Raw genomic sequence first — 18,118 nt, 5'->3', positions numbered from 1 at the left:
AAGTCGTGGGATGGGAGAGGTGGAGGAGCAGGACCTTTGCACTGGCATGAGGCTATCACGACAGAGGAGCTGAGGCTGGCAGCAGCAGCCAAGCTGCACAGAGGCTTTACAGTAACACCCCTCAGGTGCAGGCAGCATTCCTGCTCCTTTGCCCCCAGTGCTGAAATGAAATGCCATGCTGGCCCACATTAAGACTTGCCATGGGGAGTGAGGGGCTAGGATGTGCCTAGAAGCTGTCTGGGGTCATATTCACTTCTCCGAAGGCAGAGGGGAAAGGACAAGAGAGAGGATAGGGACAGGGGAATGGGAGAGAAAGCAAATGGTTTCATTTGAATATATCCAAGTCTTAAAAAAATAATCACTGCCCAGTGCTCTGGGACAAGACATGGTCTTTCTTCTTTGTATGTGAGTTGGAGATGGGAAAAACATTACCCTGGGCCAAAAGGCAGCATGGAGATAGGCTCTATGCAAGGGTCTGTCAGGTCCAGACCCTTTTTCTGTACCCTTGTGGTGGTTTTTGTTAGGCTGCTCACCAGTTGCTAGGGGTTTTTTTGTTTTGCTTCGATCATTTTCACTGATGAGAGCATCTGCTGCCATCTGTGCCTCCCCCTCCTCCCGCGGCAGGGCTGCACACCGCCGTGGTTCTGCCTGCAGATCCAGGCACTCTTCACTGTCCAACCTGCACAGGATGAGGGGATGCACAGGAGGGAAGAGGCAGCTCCATCAGTGCTCTGCTCTTCCCCTGTGTGATTTGCTGACAATATCTGGGCACTGCTGCAATTGTACCCCTCACAGGACACCCACAGTGCCAAGGTCCCAGAACTTGGTGGCTCTAAGCAAGGCTGCAGTTCTGCCTCTGAGAAGCCATCAACCTGTGAGACAGTGTTGGAGGGGAAAACAGAGATAAAAGGGCTTTGGTAAGGTCACCCAGGACATCAGCACATGGCTGGCAAGGGAGGTGAGAGTTGCTGCTTGCTGGTAGTGTGACTCTGCCTGCTGGCCCATGGAGTGCCTGGGAAGCAGGGTTGTGATGCTACAGCGTAGTCAGCTTCTGCTGGAGGATTACACACCCCAGAGCAGGATAGAGGTTGCCATTTGCATCTCTCTCTGACTGTTAATTTGGGTATCCAGGCTGATGGCTGACTCACCATGCTCTGCCTGCACGCCTGGCGGCTCATCCCAGTCAGAGGAACCGGTGGATGTCGACACTGGGCCGGGAGGTCCTTACCTGAATGAGCTCCATGTCATGTTTATTCCTGCCAGCCCATAGATAAAGGAGGATTGTGGAGTCGCGTTTACCAGCCAAACCCAAACCAGTTCACCCCAGCTGGGACCCGATGCGCTGCTGTCTGCAAACTGGCTTGGTGGCATTTGTGCGAAGGAGGCATCCCGAGCCCTGCGTGGCAGCGGGGACAGAGGCTCGGCTGAGCACCGAGACTTGCGTAAGCACGGCAAGGTTTGCTCACGCACTGCCTGGCTCGCAGCCACCTTTCCCTGCCAGCGTGGAGGGTAAATGTGTACATTTGTCTGACGCACATGTCCCGGCTGGCACGGAGGGCACATCCCTGCGGAGGGCTGGGGACCCGCTCCTGGCTGGTTCTAGGAGCCACGCTCACTTCACAGCTGCTTCTTGCTCAAGCCAGCGTTTGCCCTGTGTCGGGGCTGGCAGCTCGCCGGTGCCGGGGCGTGTGGCGGGGAGTCCCTCAAGAGCGTGGAATGAACGACCTGCGCTCCTCGCTAGGGCAAAGCCGAGCCGGGGCCGCGGGGATGGGCGCAGCGCTGCCGGCTCCGTGCTGCGGGGAGAGGGGGCCCTCTGCCTGCCTCCCGCAGCCTGGCAGCTCCAGCTCGGCCCCGACACCCCGATCTCTGCTCCGTCACCTCCTCCTGGCTGCTCGGGGGCTTCCTCGGGGTCCCCCCGCAGCCATTTCACCGCGGGGCTGAAGGAGCCCCGTCCCGAAGCGTTTCCTCTCCGGACCAGGGTGACGCTCAGCAGCCTCGGTGGCCTTTCCTCAGGCTCGCCCCGAACGCCTTTCAGCTACCAGGGACACCAAATCAGCACAGGTGTTTTAGGCACAATTGGACAATGTCGCCTAACAGGGAACAATCGCTCCCCTCGAGCTAAACAAAAACTAAAAAGCAATCCTCATCAAGCTGTCAGGCTCAGTTTCCCGAAGGAATACAATTAAATCTTTAAATGGCAACATGACCGTCAGTTCTTCCCCATCTCAAAAGATGCTTCTCAAGCTGCGTTCGGCTGTTCTTCTCTTCCACCCCCTCCTTTCAGTTTTCCTTCCCGCCGCGGAGCGCAACAGAGGCTGCGGCTTCGCAGCCAAAAAAAAGTGCGATTTGGAGAGCGCGGCGCGACGTTGTGAGTGGCAGGAGTGAAAAGGCAGAGAAGCAACTCTTGAAAGCCTGCCTTCTGCCGCGGCGGGTGTCAGCCTTGGCAAAACCTGAACTTCCAGAATTTTCTTGCAAAATTAAAAAGAAAAAAAGTAATTAAAGGACCTGTCGGATTTGGCTGCTGCTTTTCTTTCCCTTGTTCCCTCAAAATGAAAAAAAGTTCTTTCTTTTGCTTAACAGCACAATTAGTGCAATCTGGGATGTACTTGCCTGACAGTATATAGGGATGTATTTTTGCTGTCTCAGTTTGTGGTTCCCTGACACTGACGAGATGAAAAATGAACGCTGAATACCTTGATGCTGCTTCACTTGGAAGACCTATGCATGAATATTTTTTCTCCCCCAAAAGGTTGGAAATCTGTGTGTCCCCCTTATTTCCCCCATTTTGGGGGTGCTTTCCTTTTGTTGTTGGTTTGGAGTGACTCCATTAAGGGGGAAACACTAAGAGAGAGGAAGGGAAAGCACAGGAGTTTTGCTGCCCACAGCCCAGAGCTGCAGGTGGAGCTGAGCATGTGCTGGGGTCGGTCATCCCATCCTCCAGGCACAGGGTTACTGCATCCTTCTTGCCACCCTGTTCCTGTCCCTGGCGGGTCTGGGTGGACCTCCAGCCTGCTGCAGCGATTTCACCTCCTACAATGTGGGTAACAAACAATAAATATGATGGCTACTAATAATAACCCTCCCATTGCATCCCCAAATATACATGCAAAAAATGCTGCCAAGTCAGTTCAATATTCCCCCTGGTTCATTAAACCAGCATTCATTTTCCTGCAGATAAGATGGTCCGTCAGGGGAAGGGATGATGATAACTCATTTGTCACACTTGTTAAATGTAGAAAAGGCTGGCTTTGAGTCACTTCCAGTTTTGTGTCAGCTCTGCCTTTATCTGAGCAGCCCCATGCCTGCATGCCAAGCAGGGTGGGTCTCTCCTGTGTAGCACAGGAGATGGGGATGGTGGCTGTCCCTGCAAGATTTCCTAGAGTCAGGGGTGGTCCTGAGTGCAACGTGGCTGACATGAGTCACAGATCATAGAAAGGAATGCACTCGTTATTGCAAGAGATGCCAGTGGTCGCACAGGGATCTAAACATCCAGCTTGGAACCCCTGGCACTCCACACAGGGTGACCCTGTCTGAGTTATCCCCCCAGCCCATCCAGCTGCACTTGTGTTTGAGCTGAAAAGCCAGAGGGGTGTGATGGGGAAGGATTCCAAGGCAAGGCCTCAGACACAGCCAGCGTGAGCTTGGTGCATGTACAGGGGGAGGGAAAAGGGGATACAACTTCATCTCTGTGTCTCTTCTAACCTCGGAAGATCCTGGGATGACTGCTCTGGGTGTTGCCTAAGGTAGCACTGTCCCAGTGGGATATAATTTGCCAGTTCTGGGTGGCTGCAATGTGAGTCATTGCGGCTGTATCCTCTTTGGGGGCACTGCCATTGTGACAGGCACCTCCTTCCTCAGCCTGGGACGAGAACTGGCTATAGCCCCTACATATGTTAGGATGGAAACGCCGATGGCCATGACCCCTCAGGTCTTGCTCCAGGGAAGGGAGCTAGAAGTAACCGAGAGAAAGAGTATTGACCTCTGAATGAGTCATCATGGAGATGTTCATGGCTGAGATACTGTCAGGGCATCATACATGGCACTGCCAATCAAAACTGTTGTAAACAGACCCCTGATCTGATCTGGTGTGGCCTCCAGTGAGTGGAGGATTGCAGGTCTTTCTGCCCATAGCTCCCCTGATAAATGAAGCCCAGGACAGGATGAAGGTGTGGAGACCTGAGCAGGAAGGAGGTGACAACTCATGATGCTTTCAGGAAAGCATCTTCATGATCTGTCCCCACATCTCACTATGGCACGTCCCTCACAGAGCACAGCCCAGAGATAACCTGCTGATTTAACCAAGCACTCAGCAGATGATGATGTGTCCCATGACAGCCTGTCTGCATTCCCCATCTCTTGCTTCACCTCTGCTTTCAGGGTGGGTGCAAAGGTGGATCCTGATGCCTTTTCCCAGCTCCATGGCAGGTCTGCAGTGATTGGTACCCCTTGGCATGAGGTCATCTTACAGCTGGGAAAAGATGAGGCAGCTGTGGCATATGAGATGAGATGAAGGGTCAGAGGGGCTGATAGGCTGTATTTTAGTCCTGGTCTTGTCATTCATTTATGGGTGTTTTCAAGTCAGGGTGTGTTGATTTGCAGTATGACTGGCAGCTGCAGGCAGCTATTGGGCAGGGCTCTGAGCTCCTGCCCGTTTCAGTGGCAAATGCACATCGTCTCCGAAATCTGGCTCTTCATAATGACCCTGGGAAGTGCTGCAGTAGCAGCAGGTTCAGACTGCAGCGATTTATTTCTCTCTTCAGCGTTGGTCCTAGCAGGGGAGGGGGGCCCTGCCTGCCTTTGCCTGCTTGCCATAGATCTTCCATCAAGGAGTCAGCGAGGTCTCTGCTCTTAAATCTGGGTCTGCGCTCCCCTTCACGGCTGCATGCGGCCCCGACCTGCAGCAGCATCCCTCACTCCTCTGCTTTAAATCTCTCCCCAGCAGCTGCTGGTGACATTAGCATTTTTTTTTTTGCCAGCCCATGGAGACCAGGAGCCCAGCCCTGCTAAGGAAGGAATTACCCCGGCAGCATCACAGATCAGAGGTATCTTTTTATTGACAGTTTACAGAAATACAGTAGCACTCCACTTAGGTGGCTTAGGCGAGTTCTCCAGAAGGTGCTTTCCTTCTCAGCACTGATGGGAGATCCCCAGGAGAAACATGCCCTTTAACACTTTGGGGTTTCTCTGGAGGCTTTGGGGCTCCCCAGCATGAACTTCCTAACACTTTCAGCTCTCCAGGGGTTGGGAGTTGTTTGAACCAGTGGATGAAATTCAAGAGGAGAAAAGGAAAAGAAACCCCCACAAGCTGGGGGTGGTGGGGTGGTCTGAACACACCTGATATGTTGTGAGCCAGCCCTGCCATGATCCCCATCGATCACTGTATGTGTCTCCAGCTCCACAGCACCCCACTGTTCCCTAGAGATCAGCTGTCTGCCACTAAGTGTGCATAGCTCTGGGCTTTGCACGCTCTTTTCACACAGCTTGTTGGCCATACAACAAGTATTTCTTGGTCTGTTTTTCTTCCTGTACGTGCGTTAAGAGTGCGACCCTTTCCTTTAGCTGTTCACATACCATTTCAGGGCAAGAAGGGTATGCTCAGCTGGGCTGATAAACTAATTTAACTTTTATTTATGTATTTAATTGACTCTTTTTTTTTTTTTTTTTTTTTTTTGGCAATCAAGGTGTAGTAGTTGGTTTGTTTTGTGTGTCCTTGCTACAGGAAACTGCAGACACTTCTGGCGTAGAGGCATTTTGGCGGCGGCAGCTGCTGTTGGCCTCACTCAGTAGTCAGTGAGAGGGTATCGCAGGAAGATGAAGATAAGGATGATACAGAAGGTGGCAAGGGCTGAGCTGGTGATGTTAAAAAGCCGGGCAGTCTTGGCATCTTCAACTGCTCCATTTAAGTCATTGAGGAGTTTCTTATCCCGGACCTGAGAGAAAAAGATAATTAAATAAAGTGATTGCAACATGTATGAAAGACATAACTTGTTTCAAGCAACAGCCACAAAACCCAGTGCACCTGTATGCGGTTACCTGTACAGCAGATGAGGGCTGGGCTGAACTTCTTTGTATTTGAGAATTTGGGGTGCTGTAAAACACCCTGAGGTGAGGTTTGCACCCCATCTCTTCTACGGGTTGAGCTTGTGAAGCCAAGCACTGTAATACCTGTGGGCTGGAAATTCTTGGAAGCAAAGAAAACCTGAAAGAATGACTCGCTGCTGTTACCAACCAGGCAAACCAGGGCCCCATGGTCCCTGGAGTGGGCAGTGTCATTTGGAGCCTGCACAAAGGAACTGAGATGCCATTGTACACCCCGGGCACACAGGCACTAAAGCACACTTCCCACCGTGTCACAGCACCCTGGCCCTGCAGCGCCAGGCTTCAGCTCGCCCAGACACAAGGGAGAAGGCTGGCTGCAGTTTCGGTGTGCATCCCGTGCCTCTGTCTGCACTGAGGGGCTGAGCGGGTGAAACCTGGCACAGCATCCTACTGCAGCTCCAGGGCTGTGCACCAGCCTCCAGCATATTAAGTAGTCCCGGGTTAATGAGCTCCTTTCCTTTTGCCGGTCTTATGCGGATTGTGTAGCATCTCTGCCACAGGCAGTTTTCTATTCTGACAGCACAGTCTGCTCCCTTCATTATCCTGCAGGCTGGGACTTTTATGGGCTTTCCTTGGGACCGCTCTGCAGTGGGCAATGATTGTGCATGTCCATGTCACTGGCCTGTCCCCAGCTCTTCCAGGCTGCCAGGCAGTGCATGGCACAGCCAGGCAGCAATGCCACTAGCAGGCACTCCCGAGGTACTAGTGACAGCATTAGCAGGCAGCAGATGGCACTGCAAGGCAGCAGATGACACTGCCAGGCAGCAATGGCATTACCAGGCAGTGGATGGCACTGCCAGGCAGCACATGGCACTGTGAGGCAACGATGGCATTGCAAGGCAGCAGATGGCACAGCCAGGCAATGATGCTGCGAGCAGGCAGAGATGGCACTACGAGGCAGTGGATGGCACAGCCAGGCAGCCGATGGCACTGTCCCCCAGCAGCAGCTCTGCAGTTGGATCCCAGCAGAGGAGGAGTCACTGCTTCCTAGCAGGGATATGTCCCTGTCCCCAGGCTGCCCCTTCATCCAGCACTCAGCAGACTCAGGCAGCTGGAGCCACAAGGATGAACACAAGGACCAGGACACTTGATCCCTCATCCATTTCCCATATCCAAGCAGGGTGCCCAGGGTGTGGCAGGACCTGCCCCACTGCCTGGTCTGGGATGGGGGTTGTGGGGAGTGGGGCTGTGAGCCCTTTGCCTGCCCTACTGCCAGCAGTGAGAGCCCTGCAGGGCACTGCTGGCTGGACACTGGATGTGGGTGGCAAGCTGCAAAAACCAGAACCAGAGTCAGACTCAGGAATATTAAAAGGCTTTTATCGATCAGGAGCTTTCCAAAAAGACACTGCAACAGATTCAGACCACATCTACAGACTTTTCTCTCTTCCTCCTGCAGTGCTTACCCGCAGGGCTGTCCTGAAAGTCTTCTGCTGGACATGGGGAAGGGTTGCTGCACCCCTTTTTCCCACTGAGCCATGCCGGTTCACGGGTCCTCCAAAACTGCATTTCAGACCCTCAAGCAACGTTCCTCTTCTCCATCACACCAATGAGGACTTCTCTGCACAAGCAAACCCTGATCCTCTGAAATGTGGGTAGGGAAGCTGCTGTTGGCATGAGACCCACAGGATCTGGTGCTGGCAGGCACATAGGCAAGAATGAGCCTATTTTTCATACTTGTATTAAATCAAACCGTGCCACGTCCTTGGCCTCTGATGTGCCCTGCTCACTGGAGCCTGTAGCTGGAGCTGGGGCCATCTACTCATTGCTCTGCTGTGGAGTGCTCAGCTCAGCATCCTTCTGGGATCGCAGGGAGGGGACAGTCACAAACTGCACGTGTCTTTGGGGCACACTTGGCTGGAGCTCTCAGCAGAGGAGATGATCTCTGGGAAAGCATCAGGCCGGCAGCTTGGGAGCCCACATGCCTTTCTGTGTCAGCTGAATGTCCGGGATGACTCACATTTGAAATTATTCAGTAAGTTTAACATCCTCCCAAAAACCCCTGGGCTCAGCAGCACCAGGCATTTGGCACCTCCTCACGAACTGGTGAGAAGCCCCAAAGGTGCTGGATTCAGGCCAGAAATCCCGCTTGCCGCTCCCAGCCGACTCTTTGAAGCTCTCACACACTTTCCTCTTCCCAGCGCTGGGGCTGCCTCAGGCAAAACCGACAGGAGCAAATGCCTTTTGCCCCTTCCTGCACTGTAACCCAGTGCTCTCTGCCGCAGGCAAGCTGGCGTTTGCTGTCAGTGATTGCCAGGCAGACAGAGGTTTCTCCAGCAAACCGGCACACCAAGCTCTACAACCCTCCCGCAGCCAAGCCACTTCACCTTTGTGGGGCCAGCTCCTCTTGTCTCCAGGAGCTCTCTCCTACTCCTCGCCTCCTGTTCCTTCTGTCCCTGGAGCGCCCTAGAACCCTAATTTCCACGCTCACCCTTCTCCAGTGTTCCCAGCAGCATCTCCCACCTGACACCAGTTCACACTTGCCTCTCCTTGACTTTCCCATGGCTCTCTCTTTGGCCTTGCTCCTGTCATGCTGCTGCTGCTGAGCATCTGTGTGAGGGCTGCCTGGGGCTGCCCTCTCCCCTGTGACACCATTTCCCCACTCCCCTTTTTTTTTGGTGCTTTCCATCTCTTCTCTTTCCTGTTGTTTGGGTCCAAACGATGGCTGCTTTGACTCCTACCAAAGGGCACCCAGCTCTCTCCTCTCCCTGCACCTCCAGCTGGTTCCACCCACACACTCCTCCTACCAGCCCCTAGGGCTTCAGTGGTCACTCTCATGAAAATCATCCCTGATTGCCTATAATCATTTAGACTGAAATGGAGCCTCTAAGCACCAGACAAGTGCAAGGGCCCTTGTGGACTAAAAGCGCAATGAAAAGGAGTTTGTCCTTACACACCACTCACATCTTCAGCTTCCCACATCTCTGGAGGGCAGCCTTGTCTCCTCCTGAATGGCCCTGCACCCCCAGATGCTTCCAGATGTCTCCCTTTAGTGTCCTGCTGTGGCAACTGAGCCAGGCTCTGGAGGAGCTCTCCTGGAGAGCAGATAAGTGTTTCAGCTTCTTCCCTGCTTTGTCCTTAAGGAGATGCTGGTGTCTTTCTTATAGCCTAAATTCAGCTTTTCCTATTTCCATGCTCCTGTGACCACCATCATCATAATGTGCTGGCAGCTGGTGCACGAGCTTCTGGGAGCCCTGGAAGCTGATTCCTTCCATAGCCAGAGAGATGAAGCATGGTGAGGGACAGGTCCCCAAGGCCACAAGGCTGAACCCCCACCCCAGACCCAGGTGTGGTGTTTTCTTAGTCACAGGCTCTTCTCATCATCCCTTTGACCCTTCTCACCTTGCCTAAAACTTGATGGGGATTTTTGGCCCTGCTTTGCACTGAGATGAGTGGAGTGTGAGGATAATTACATCTGCTGACTGGGGTTTCCCTGGGCACCTCCAAGCACTCTGTGGTGGCATCTTTGGAGATCTCCCCCAGACAAGGCAGAGCTCACCTCTGATCCAGGCTGGCAACTTACACAATTTCTTTCTCCTATCGCAAAACACAAACAGCTTTTGTGCTCTAACATGCAAACCTTTCTCCTCTCCTTTCCCACCAGCAAAAGGTGGTGTGGCCTTTCTATCCATCCCTTCTTGCTTGTCACCTTCCTGCTTACACCACCTTGTCTTCCAATATCTCCATCTCACTGTGCCTCCCACACCTCCAGCGTGCCAATGCCCAAAGGTTCTTTCTCTCCTCCTTCTCCTCACCATCCTCTGGCCTTGGGGTTTTACCTTCTGCTTCCTCTCCAAGTGCTCCCCTTGGCTCCTGCCACCCCACTCCCTCCCCGAGCAGTCACCTACCCTCTCTTTGCCCTGAGGCTCAGCCCCTCTTATTTTTGGGAGCAGCAAACTTGCTGCTCTAGTAAAAAGTGCTGCCTCAGCTTGCAGAAGGAGACAAATGGTTTGTTGATAACAAGTCTAATGAGGCTGTTTTTAAAGCAGCCTGGAAGTCCACAGCTGGTTGTCAGTAAACCCATTTCTATGCAGAGCTCCATGTCCCTGCGCAGAAGGAGCTCTGGAGGCGATCCTTGGATTTATTTGCTCTGTGGATTTCTCAAGAGCTCTCCAGCCCACGTGCCTCTACCACACTGGCACTGGCGTCATGGGACTGTCACCCCTGCATTTCACCCACATCCATAAACCAATGCTCCTTCTAAAAAGCAGGATGAGAGCTTGCCTGAGAGGTTGGGCGCGGCAGCTTCTCGGGGTTAATAAATAGCTGTGGATTTGTGCTGGGCTGCTTCCACTCAAAACAAGGAAGATCAACAAGTGGCAAGAGGGGAAGGCAAACAGTCGTGCCCACAGCTGTGTGCTAAGGGCTGGGCAGAGAGTGGGTAAGAGAGCTTGGCATATTTCCATGACCTCAAGGGGCAAGAAAACTCTGCAAGCAATGCTGTGGGCTCCTGGTGAAGCTTAAAAAGCCAGTAAGGCTCCTCGGCATCTTCATCTCTACAGAGCCACAGCGAGGCATCCACACTGCGGCTCATCTCAGATCCCAGCTCCTCTGATCTCTCTGATCTACAGCCTCATGGCACAATGGGTACAGAGAAGGACTTGGCTCACCCTGACAGTCTCCAGAGACAAACCTCTGAACAACTGAAGTGAGATCTCCTGCCACCAGGCACTGATGCATCATTCATTACCACTTGGAGCTGGGAAAGGGGAAGGGAGGGAGGTGCTGAATATCAGACCACAACATTTGCTTCTGATCAAAACCAACTGAATCCAAAGCATTGCAGTTGGAGTGATACTTTTATCTGTGCTGGGCTGGGGTTACTTTAGGGCTTCTAACTTGCCTGATCCTGCTGCTGATCTCTTCTCCCCCAGCATCCAGCACACATGATTAGATGCAAGCGCCTTGCTTGCACTCTGGGAGGCTGACCTTGAGAAGCCTGAGATGCTAGAAATGACCCCTGGAGGGATCCATGAGTTGTGTGACCCCGTTGCAGCCCAGCAAGCTGTGTTTGCTGAGGATCTGGCCTGCTATGGGGTAAATAAAGATGGGGCATGATGCCACACTCCTGTTCAGAGTGCTTGGCTGTGACGTCTGTCACACAGAACCTGCCTTGTATGTCACGGTTTCTGCCCTCACCTTACTTCACGTGTTTCTTTCTTCACAAATTCTTTGGTGCAGGGGTGGAGGTTTTTGACATTTTTTAGTAAATGGTTGTCACCATGAAATAGCATTTCCCTGCAGAAAGAAATGTAGAAGGCTGTAGCTAGCATGCAAAAGGCCAGGCAGACATGCCCGTTTTCCCAGATGTGGCTGAAACCAATAAAATAGGGCATGAGGAAGGAAACAGCTTCACAGCAATATTCAAGTGTACCAAGGATATATCTGTCTTCCACTGTGGGCATTAAGCTGCTGAAACCCGAGGAAATGCTAGGGTGTGCTAAGATATATACTGAAACAGCTCATGCACTTGGGTTACAAAGGAGATACTGCTTTATTAACAGTATGAATCTGTCAGAAGCAGGTGACCTTTATGACAGGGAATTGAAAATGCTATTTCTGATAATGAAAACGATAATTCCTGAAGTTGCTAGATGTTTCAGTTATTTAAAGGAAGTGTAAAAGCTGTGACCCAGGAATCACTTAATGGCATCAGTGCACTGATGGCCCTTGAGGAAACCTGTGTCCCACTGGCTGAGGTAGGGCTCTGCTGTCAGGGGTCCCAGAAGAGACTCAGGGAGAGGAAGGTGCAGCCTCACTCTTCTCCTTCCTACACCACCTTAGTCAGTCCCTTTAGAGCACAGTCCTAGAAAGGCCGGACTTAAAGTGCCTACTGCTCAAATGTTCTTACATTTAATCGCAGAGGAACAGGAGAAGTCTGTTTAAAGGGATATCTATCCTCAGGGCATTTCTTGCTCCTGTTTTCTCTGAACTTCTGGGAAAAATATTATTGACGGTAAAAGAAAAGAAAACATACTTCTGGGGGAATAACCATAACACCCAGCCTGGCTAGGGTGTTGTGAAGATCCCTGCAGTAGCTGTGGCTAAGAAACACAGCTGCCTTTCTGAACATCCCAGTCTTCCCCAGGACAGACCTGCTACCGCCCCAGCATCTGCACTGCCTCTCACCGCCCATTCCAACAGCAGCTCATGAGAGCATTTGGCATCCCTTCAGCCACTTGCTAGCTCTGTCCTCTGCCTCTGAGGGACATTTTGTTTCTATTTTCCCCCTGCCACAGAGTCACAGCCACTGGGGAGCTCCAAAACCAGAGCAGAGTTATTTCTACCCGCTCAGCGTTACCTCTGTTTGGGTACCACGGTTACATCCCATCAGCTACCGCCTTCTCAGTCCAAAAGCCAAGGATGGTTTTTGACAGCCATCTTCTATTCTCCTTTCTCTGATTTGGAGCAAATTTGCCCATTTGCCTTCCCTCACCACTGCCTCTCTTTTTCATGCTTGAGTCTGTGTCCTCTAGATCTTTGCAGACAGATGCCAAGCCCACGCCTCTGTTCTGGTGTAAGGCCCTGGGTGACTTCTGGACTTTGCCCTTCTTTCCACCCCATGTTAAGGATAGTGAAGGGTCCAGCCTCTAAGAACTTCGCGGGTGGCAGACACTACTCTATCCTGTCACCAGGGGATGGGTCAGCCCTGTTCTCAGGCTGTCCTGCCCTCACTGCTGCAGCAGCAAGGGACCACATGTACCCAGATACTGATGGTAGCCTCTTCCACAGGAAAGATGTCAATTGTTAAAAGCAAAGACAGACAAGGAAAGGCTTAAAAAAATAAGGAGGAAGCCAGTTTTTTCTTCCCTTGCTGGATCAAGGTGTGGGGGATGATAAGGGACTTGCTCCCCCACTCATACTAGCCTGCTGCTTGACTGGATTTGCCCTTTGCTTTGTGGTGATGCTTTGCCCCAGGATGATTTAAGTTATTAAGTGCCTCATCCAGGCAGCAGCAGAGCCTCCTGCACAGGCAATGGATGAGAGCTCGCCTCCCATCTTGGGGAACGAGAAACTGAGGCAGGCACCACAAGGCTGGTGCTGGGTGAGTCCAGGATACAGGGCTGCAGACTTGTCCCTGAGCCTTTCTGATGGAGACCCTGACAGTGCTGGGAGCAGCCTCCTTGCAGTGCTGGGTGCTCACAGTCCAGCTCACAGGAGCTGTATGGGGTTAATTGATCTGCTTCTGTGACGAAGCCCGTCTGCACCCTGGCCTTCCTCTAAATGCTGCCTGCCAAAACAAATCAGCCAGCTCCTCTCCGGGCCACCCAGCCGCCCCGGGCTCTCTGCACATCCATTCAGTTAGTTTTGCATCTGGCAGGCAGGGAAGGGGAGGGCAGCCCAGGCCCCTCTCTCCTGGCAGCTGCCAAGGGGCTGCCTGTTTGCCAGGCACCATTCCTGCCGGGCTGCTCTCCCCTGCAGCTATCAGAAATAATAACCTGGTCCCATTCCCATCACGGGCTGTGCTCCATGCCATCAGCCTCTCCAACAACAAGCTTTGTATCCCCCCAGCCCCACACTGTGGGAAGCCCCCTGCACTCTCTGCCACCTTCTCACCATTCCCATGATCCTGGCAGGTCTCCAGAGTATCTTTTGGGATTTATAGGGCTCGGGGTGGGGGAAGCTGGCCACGAGCTCTGGTATTTTAATTACGGAGAGGGCAAGAAAGAAACAGGCAGGATTGCCCTGCACTTTGTAAGCTTCTTACCCCCTGCAACTTGCCAGCTGATGGTTGATCCTGGCTGGCTGCTTCTGACTGTTCCTGCCTGACCATCCAATGCTGCTGTGTCCTATCCTGATGATCTCTAACAGCCAGGATCCCAAATAAGGGACCTAGTGCCGGCGTGCCTGCAGGTGCAGCATGAGCCAAACCAGCCCTGTGTTGCCTGCCTGTCACCCTGCTGCCGCGGTACAGAGGAGCCTCTGAGGGTACTTGGAGCAAGTAAAAGTGCCTCTTCCCCACCTGAGGTAACATCCCAGGCTCTTCAGCTCTTCCCATCCCCATCCCCATTGTCTGCAGCCTCTCATGTGCGTGGCAAAGATGTGTTTCACATCAGGCACACCCCCAAACGCTTCCCCCCTGCCTGGTCAGCCCCTACCCCGAGCCTCACGCTCTGTACTCACTTTCAATGAATAGGCCAAGGCGATGAAGCCGAGGCAGCAGAAGTTGAGGTATACAAAGTTGAAGATGGACCAGAGATAGTAGTCGTTCACCTCGGTGGTGTCAGGGTAGATTTCGATGACAGTGGTGGGGTTGGTCATGGTCTTCTTCTCCACCGAGTGCTTGCACGGGACCGCTGGGCGCAGGCTGTCCCCTTTGCAGCTCTTGCTCTCCATGAGATAAACGGCAGAAGAAGGAGACAGGACGGGCGAAGCTTGCCGGAGAGCGGGGGGCTTGGCGATGCAGGCGAAGCAGCCCTGGGGGGGGCCCTGCGGGGGTCTCGGGGTCCAGGCCACCCCCTCAAAGGGGCATGGCGGGCCCAAGGGGGGGTCCTGTGTCCTCTCCGTGGTGGCTGCCGCGGCGTCACCGCGCTCTGCCCTGGCAAAGCGGAAAGCCCCCCCGTGAAAAATGGGGGTGAGGGGATGGAAAGGCAGGGGTCAGGGGGAGAAGAGCAAGGGAGGGAAGGAGCAGAGAAAGGGAGACGCGGGGGGAAGGCAGGAGAGACAGAGAGGGACCGGGAGACCGAGGAGAGAGCAGGGAGAGGAGTGAGGGAGTGGGCAGAGGAGAGAGGGAGGAGAGTAGGGCAGGCAGGAGAGGGAGGAGGGAGCACCGCTACACCCGGGGACCACGACGCCGCCGCCTCGGCGCGGAGCTGCCGCCGGCCCCGGCCCCGCGGCGGGGGCAGAGGCGCGGGCAGGGCGGGCAGCATCCCTCCCCCGCTGCCACGGCCTCCCCCCGCCGCTGCCCGCTGGCCTGCGTGACCCGCCTTCCAGCCACCACCGGTGAAATATTTTTTCTTTTCCTTTTTTTTTTTAAAGGAGACAAATAAAAGCAGAAAGAAACACTTGGGAGGCGCCGGGGGGCTGCGAGGGAGTTGCCAGCGGGGCGCGCTGCAGCCCCCCGCAGCTGTCCCCGCCCGCCTGTCTGTCTGTCGGTCTGTCGGGGCCTTCTCCTTTCTGTCCCATGCCGGGATGGGAGCTGGTGGCTCGGCTGCGGGCGGAGCGGGTCTCCCGGTGCGGCAGAGCATCCCGCCCCTCCGCCCTCCCTCCCTCCCTCCTTCCTTACTGGGGGTGGGTATTTTGAGGGGGGATTTTTTTTTCCCCTGAGTCCTAGTCTTTGCGGAATTCCAGATGTGATTCCATTTCCCGGTTCCTTCCACCTGCCAGCAGGTTTCCCATACCCCCCTCCCCCCATCAAATTTTTTTTTTTTTTTTTTAGGATATCGTGACTGGGGAGGTGGAGGAAGAGGAGGAGGGGAAGAGGGCATGAAGACAGAGGATGGGGAAGGGTATATTAGAAGAAGTTCCCCTCCACCCTAGCTTTGCAAATAGGAGAGACTAGTCCATCTCTGGCTGCCCGTCCGTCCGTCCATCGCTCTCCTCCGAAAGCATCAGGAGGAGCGAGGGATACTCACAAGGAGGGATGCGGGGAGTCGCTGCATATCCGGCTCAGCACTGCCTCCGGCTCGGCTTCCTCGGCGCTGGAGTTGAAGGAGGAGGGGAGGGCGGGGAGGGGGGCACCCATGGACAAGGGATGAGCAGGGAGGGAGTTAGGGGATGGGAAGGTCAACCTGCAGCCCCCTCTCTCCCCCCGAACATGCTTCACGCAGGAGAGCTCCTCCGTGTCTCAGCCCTTCTCCTCGTGTCCCCCCCACTGGGACGTCACCTCCTGCTTGGAGCATCCTGGTAGCGCCCCGCTGGAGAAGGGCATCTCCTGGGCCCCGGCCGAGCGGCTTCCCCGAGCATCAGAAGGGGATGCTCGGCCCTTTCTCCCCTTGGTCACCCACAGAACCCTTGGTAGCGGACACTCGCTGCAGCCTTGTTTGCGGGTTCACTGCTATGGACATAGTGAAAAACTAAAACAAGTGTGGCAGGAGTGCATGGGGACAGCCGGAATTAACAAGGGGAGGTGGTGGTGATGCAATGCTGTGGGGAATAGTGGGCTCTGGTCTGGAGGGGATGAATGGAACGGGGATAAATCCTGTGTGTGAGGTAATAGATCCTGCTGGCATGGAGCAAATCCCAATGCAGGCAGGGGTGGGAGCACTCCGGCAGCAGAATGCATCGGCATGTGGCTGCTTTAGGGGAGGGGACTGGGGGTGTCACGAAGGCTGGTCAAGCCCAGGAGGGCTTGGCTGTGCCCAGGCTTCGCACAAGATCGGGGATGTGCTTGCTGCCTCCCATTGCTGACACTCTGGAAGCTGCACGGAATCCCAGCTCTAGGGTGCTGCGGTAGCGTCCCCCCAGGGACGTGATGATGGAGAGCAGCTGGTGCCGTGCAGGGACAGCCTGCAGGTCATTCAGGAGGATGCAGCCGTGGCACAGGGAGGGTGAGGACACAAGGACACGCTGTGTCACCCCACAGTGACACAGCCTGGCGCAGGTGGCCTTGTTGCAGCAGGCAGTTCAGGGGAAGGTAGCAGAGAAAAAATCCCAGAGTACTGGAAACAGGGTGGGTAGAACAAAAGTTCGTGTGAGCAGAAACTGCAAGGGAAGGGAAATCCTTTGGAAAAGCCTTAAGCTTACCCACAAAGTGCTGAGCTAAGAAATAATGATGGTAATTTACTCAGCTCTTCACAGGCAGGTTTGGCTCCAGTGTAGGGGCACCCACCCTGTGTTCATCCCTGTGGGTTGGTGTGATGTGGGGGAACTTTTTGCACACCTACAGATCTCTGAGCCTAAAGGAGGTCCAGTTTCCACGAGACCAGTTTAATCCTTCTGAAGGTGCCTGCATTGGTTAAAAAAGGACAAATTGCCCTCTGGTTCAGGATTTATCGCTGCTGGAGTGGCGTTGGGTCCTGCCAAAGTAAAGGTTTTATTAGTGCTACAGCTGCCTGTGATGAGACCCAGGTCTCTCTCCAAGGAGCTGCTAAGAAACAGAGGCAGTGCTAGGGTGAGAGTGATGCTCCTGTGGGATTAAGAGGTTTGCAGGAGAGGCAGAGCCATGGCCAGCTGTCGTCAGCTTTTCTGGAGGGCTTGGACAAACTGAGCGGTGCAGAGTATCCTCCCCGCAGGCTCAGGAGAAACAATGAAACCCCATGGATGCTGACTGGAGCTATGATGAGCCTGCTGTTCATTTGCCTGGGGAAAGTTGTGTGGGTAAGGCTGCTCCTCTTCTTAATGTCAGGCAGGGATGGAGGGTGAGCAGAGAAAAAGGTCAGAGGGGTTTTGGAGCAGGTAAGAGGAGGCAGCAGAATGATGTAGGGAAATGTGAGATCAACAGAGACAGTCCCATTCCCTGGTATGAATAGGACTGAAAGGTCAGGGAGGTTGAGTAACTGCTTTTCCTCTTCTCCAGGTACCAGGTCATCCCTACAGTTTGCAGAGCACTTTTTGGTCTTTGGCTTAGTGATTCATCATATTCCTCGATGTTAAGTGTGAGAAGTGAGAGGTTTATTGCGTGGACCACAGTGGCATATATGCAGCATCACTGGTTCAAAAACCATCCATGTGACCCTTCCCCCAGGGAACTGACATAAAAAATGGAAGAAATAAAACTCCTCAATATTCTGCATTATTTTAACCCTCGTCCACTTTTCTAGGGATCTTCAAAGGTCCATGCATGCCCTCAACCACATGGCCTAGGACTACTTCCTTTCAAATAAAAGGTGGGGTGAGTATGAATAATTGCCTGCGTTACTGTGGCGTCAAGGCTGGCTTCCCCTTGTGCTAAGCACGGGACAAACAGAACAGAAGGATGCTTCCTGCCCCAAAGCAATTCTCCCGTAATCACGTCAGAGACATGTGGGCTGTAGCATAATCAAATACTGTAAGACCTGTGAGAAAATCTTCCATCTCAAATCCTACTCAAGCTCTTCAGAAAACCATTATCACAACCTGACCCTGCTTTTCCTTTTTTCTT

At 53.6% G+C, this 18,118-nt stretch overlaps 1 protein-coding gene across 1 annotated transcript; it reads right to left on the bottom strand.

Moving 5' to 3' along the window:
• Positions 1-5,029: 5,029 nt before the first annotated feature.
• Positions 5,030-16,209, bottom strand: IFITM10 (interferon induced transmembrane protein 10). Its single transcript, XM_014892676.2, has 3 exons — positions 15,672-16,209; positions 14,221-14,635; positions 5,030-5,930 (listed from the first exon to the last, which is right to left on the bottom strand). Exons 1-3 carry the CDS (start codon positions 15,779-15,781, stop codon positions 5,781-5,783), a joined length of 675 nt encoding a protein of 224 aa, XP_014748162.1. The 5' UTR covers positions 15,782-16,209; the 3' UTR covers positions 5,030-5,780.
• Positions 16,210-18,118: the final 1,909 nt, after the last annotated feature.

Source organism: Sturnus vulgaris, chromosome 6 (genome assembly GCF_052056855.1).
Source record: "Sturnus vulgaris isolate bStuVul1 chromosome 6, bStuVul1.hap1, whole genome shotgun sequence".
Lineage (NCBI taxonomy): Eukaryota > Metazoa > Chordata > Aves > Passeriformes > Sturnidae > Sturnus > Sturnus vulgaris.
The sequence above is the reverse complement of the archived record's forward strand: the minus strand, read 5'-3'. Positions and strand labels throughout refer to the sequence as shown.

Bases quoted from the DNA above. Each gene is read 5' to 3' on its own strand.
- IFITM10 (XM_014892676.2), bottom strand. From the start codon at position 15,781: ATGGGTGCCCCCCTCCCCGCCCTCCCCTCCTCCTTCAACTCCAGCGCC. The intron at 14,636-15,671 runs GTGAGTATCCCT...CCGCTTTGCCAG, and splicing joins GACTCCCCGCATCCCTCCTT to GGCAGAGCGCGGTGACGCCG. The intron at 5,931-14,220 runs GTGAGTACAGAG...TTTTTCTCTCAG, and splicing joins CCTTGGCCTATTCATTGAAA to GTCCGGGATAAGAAACTCCT.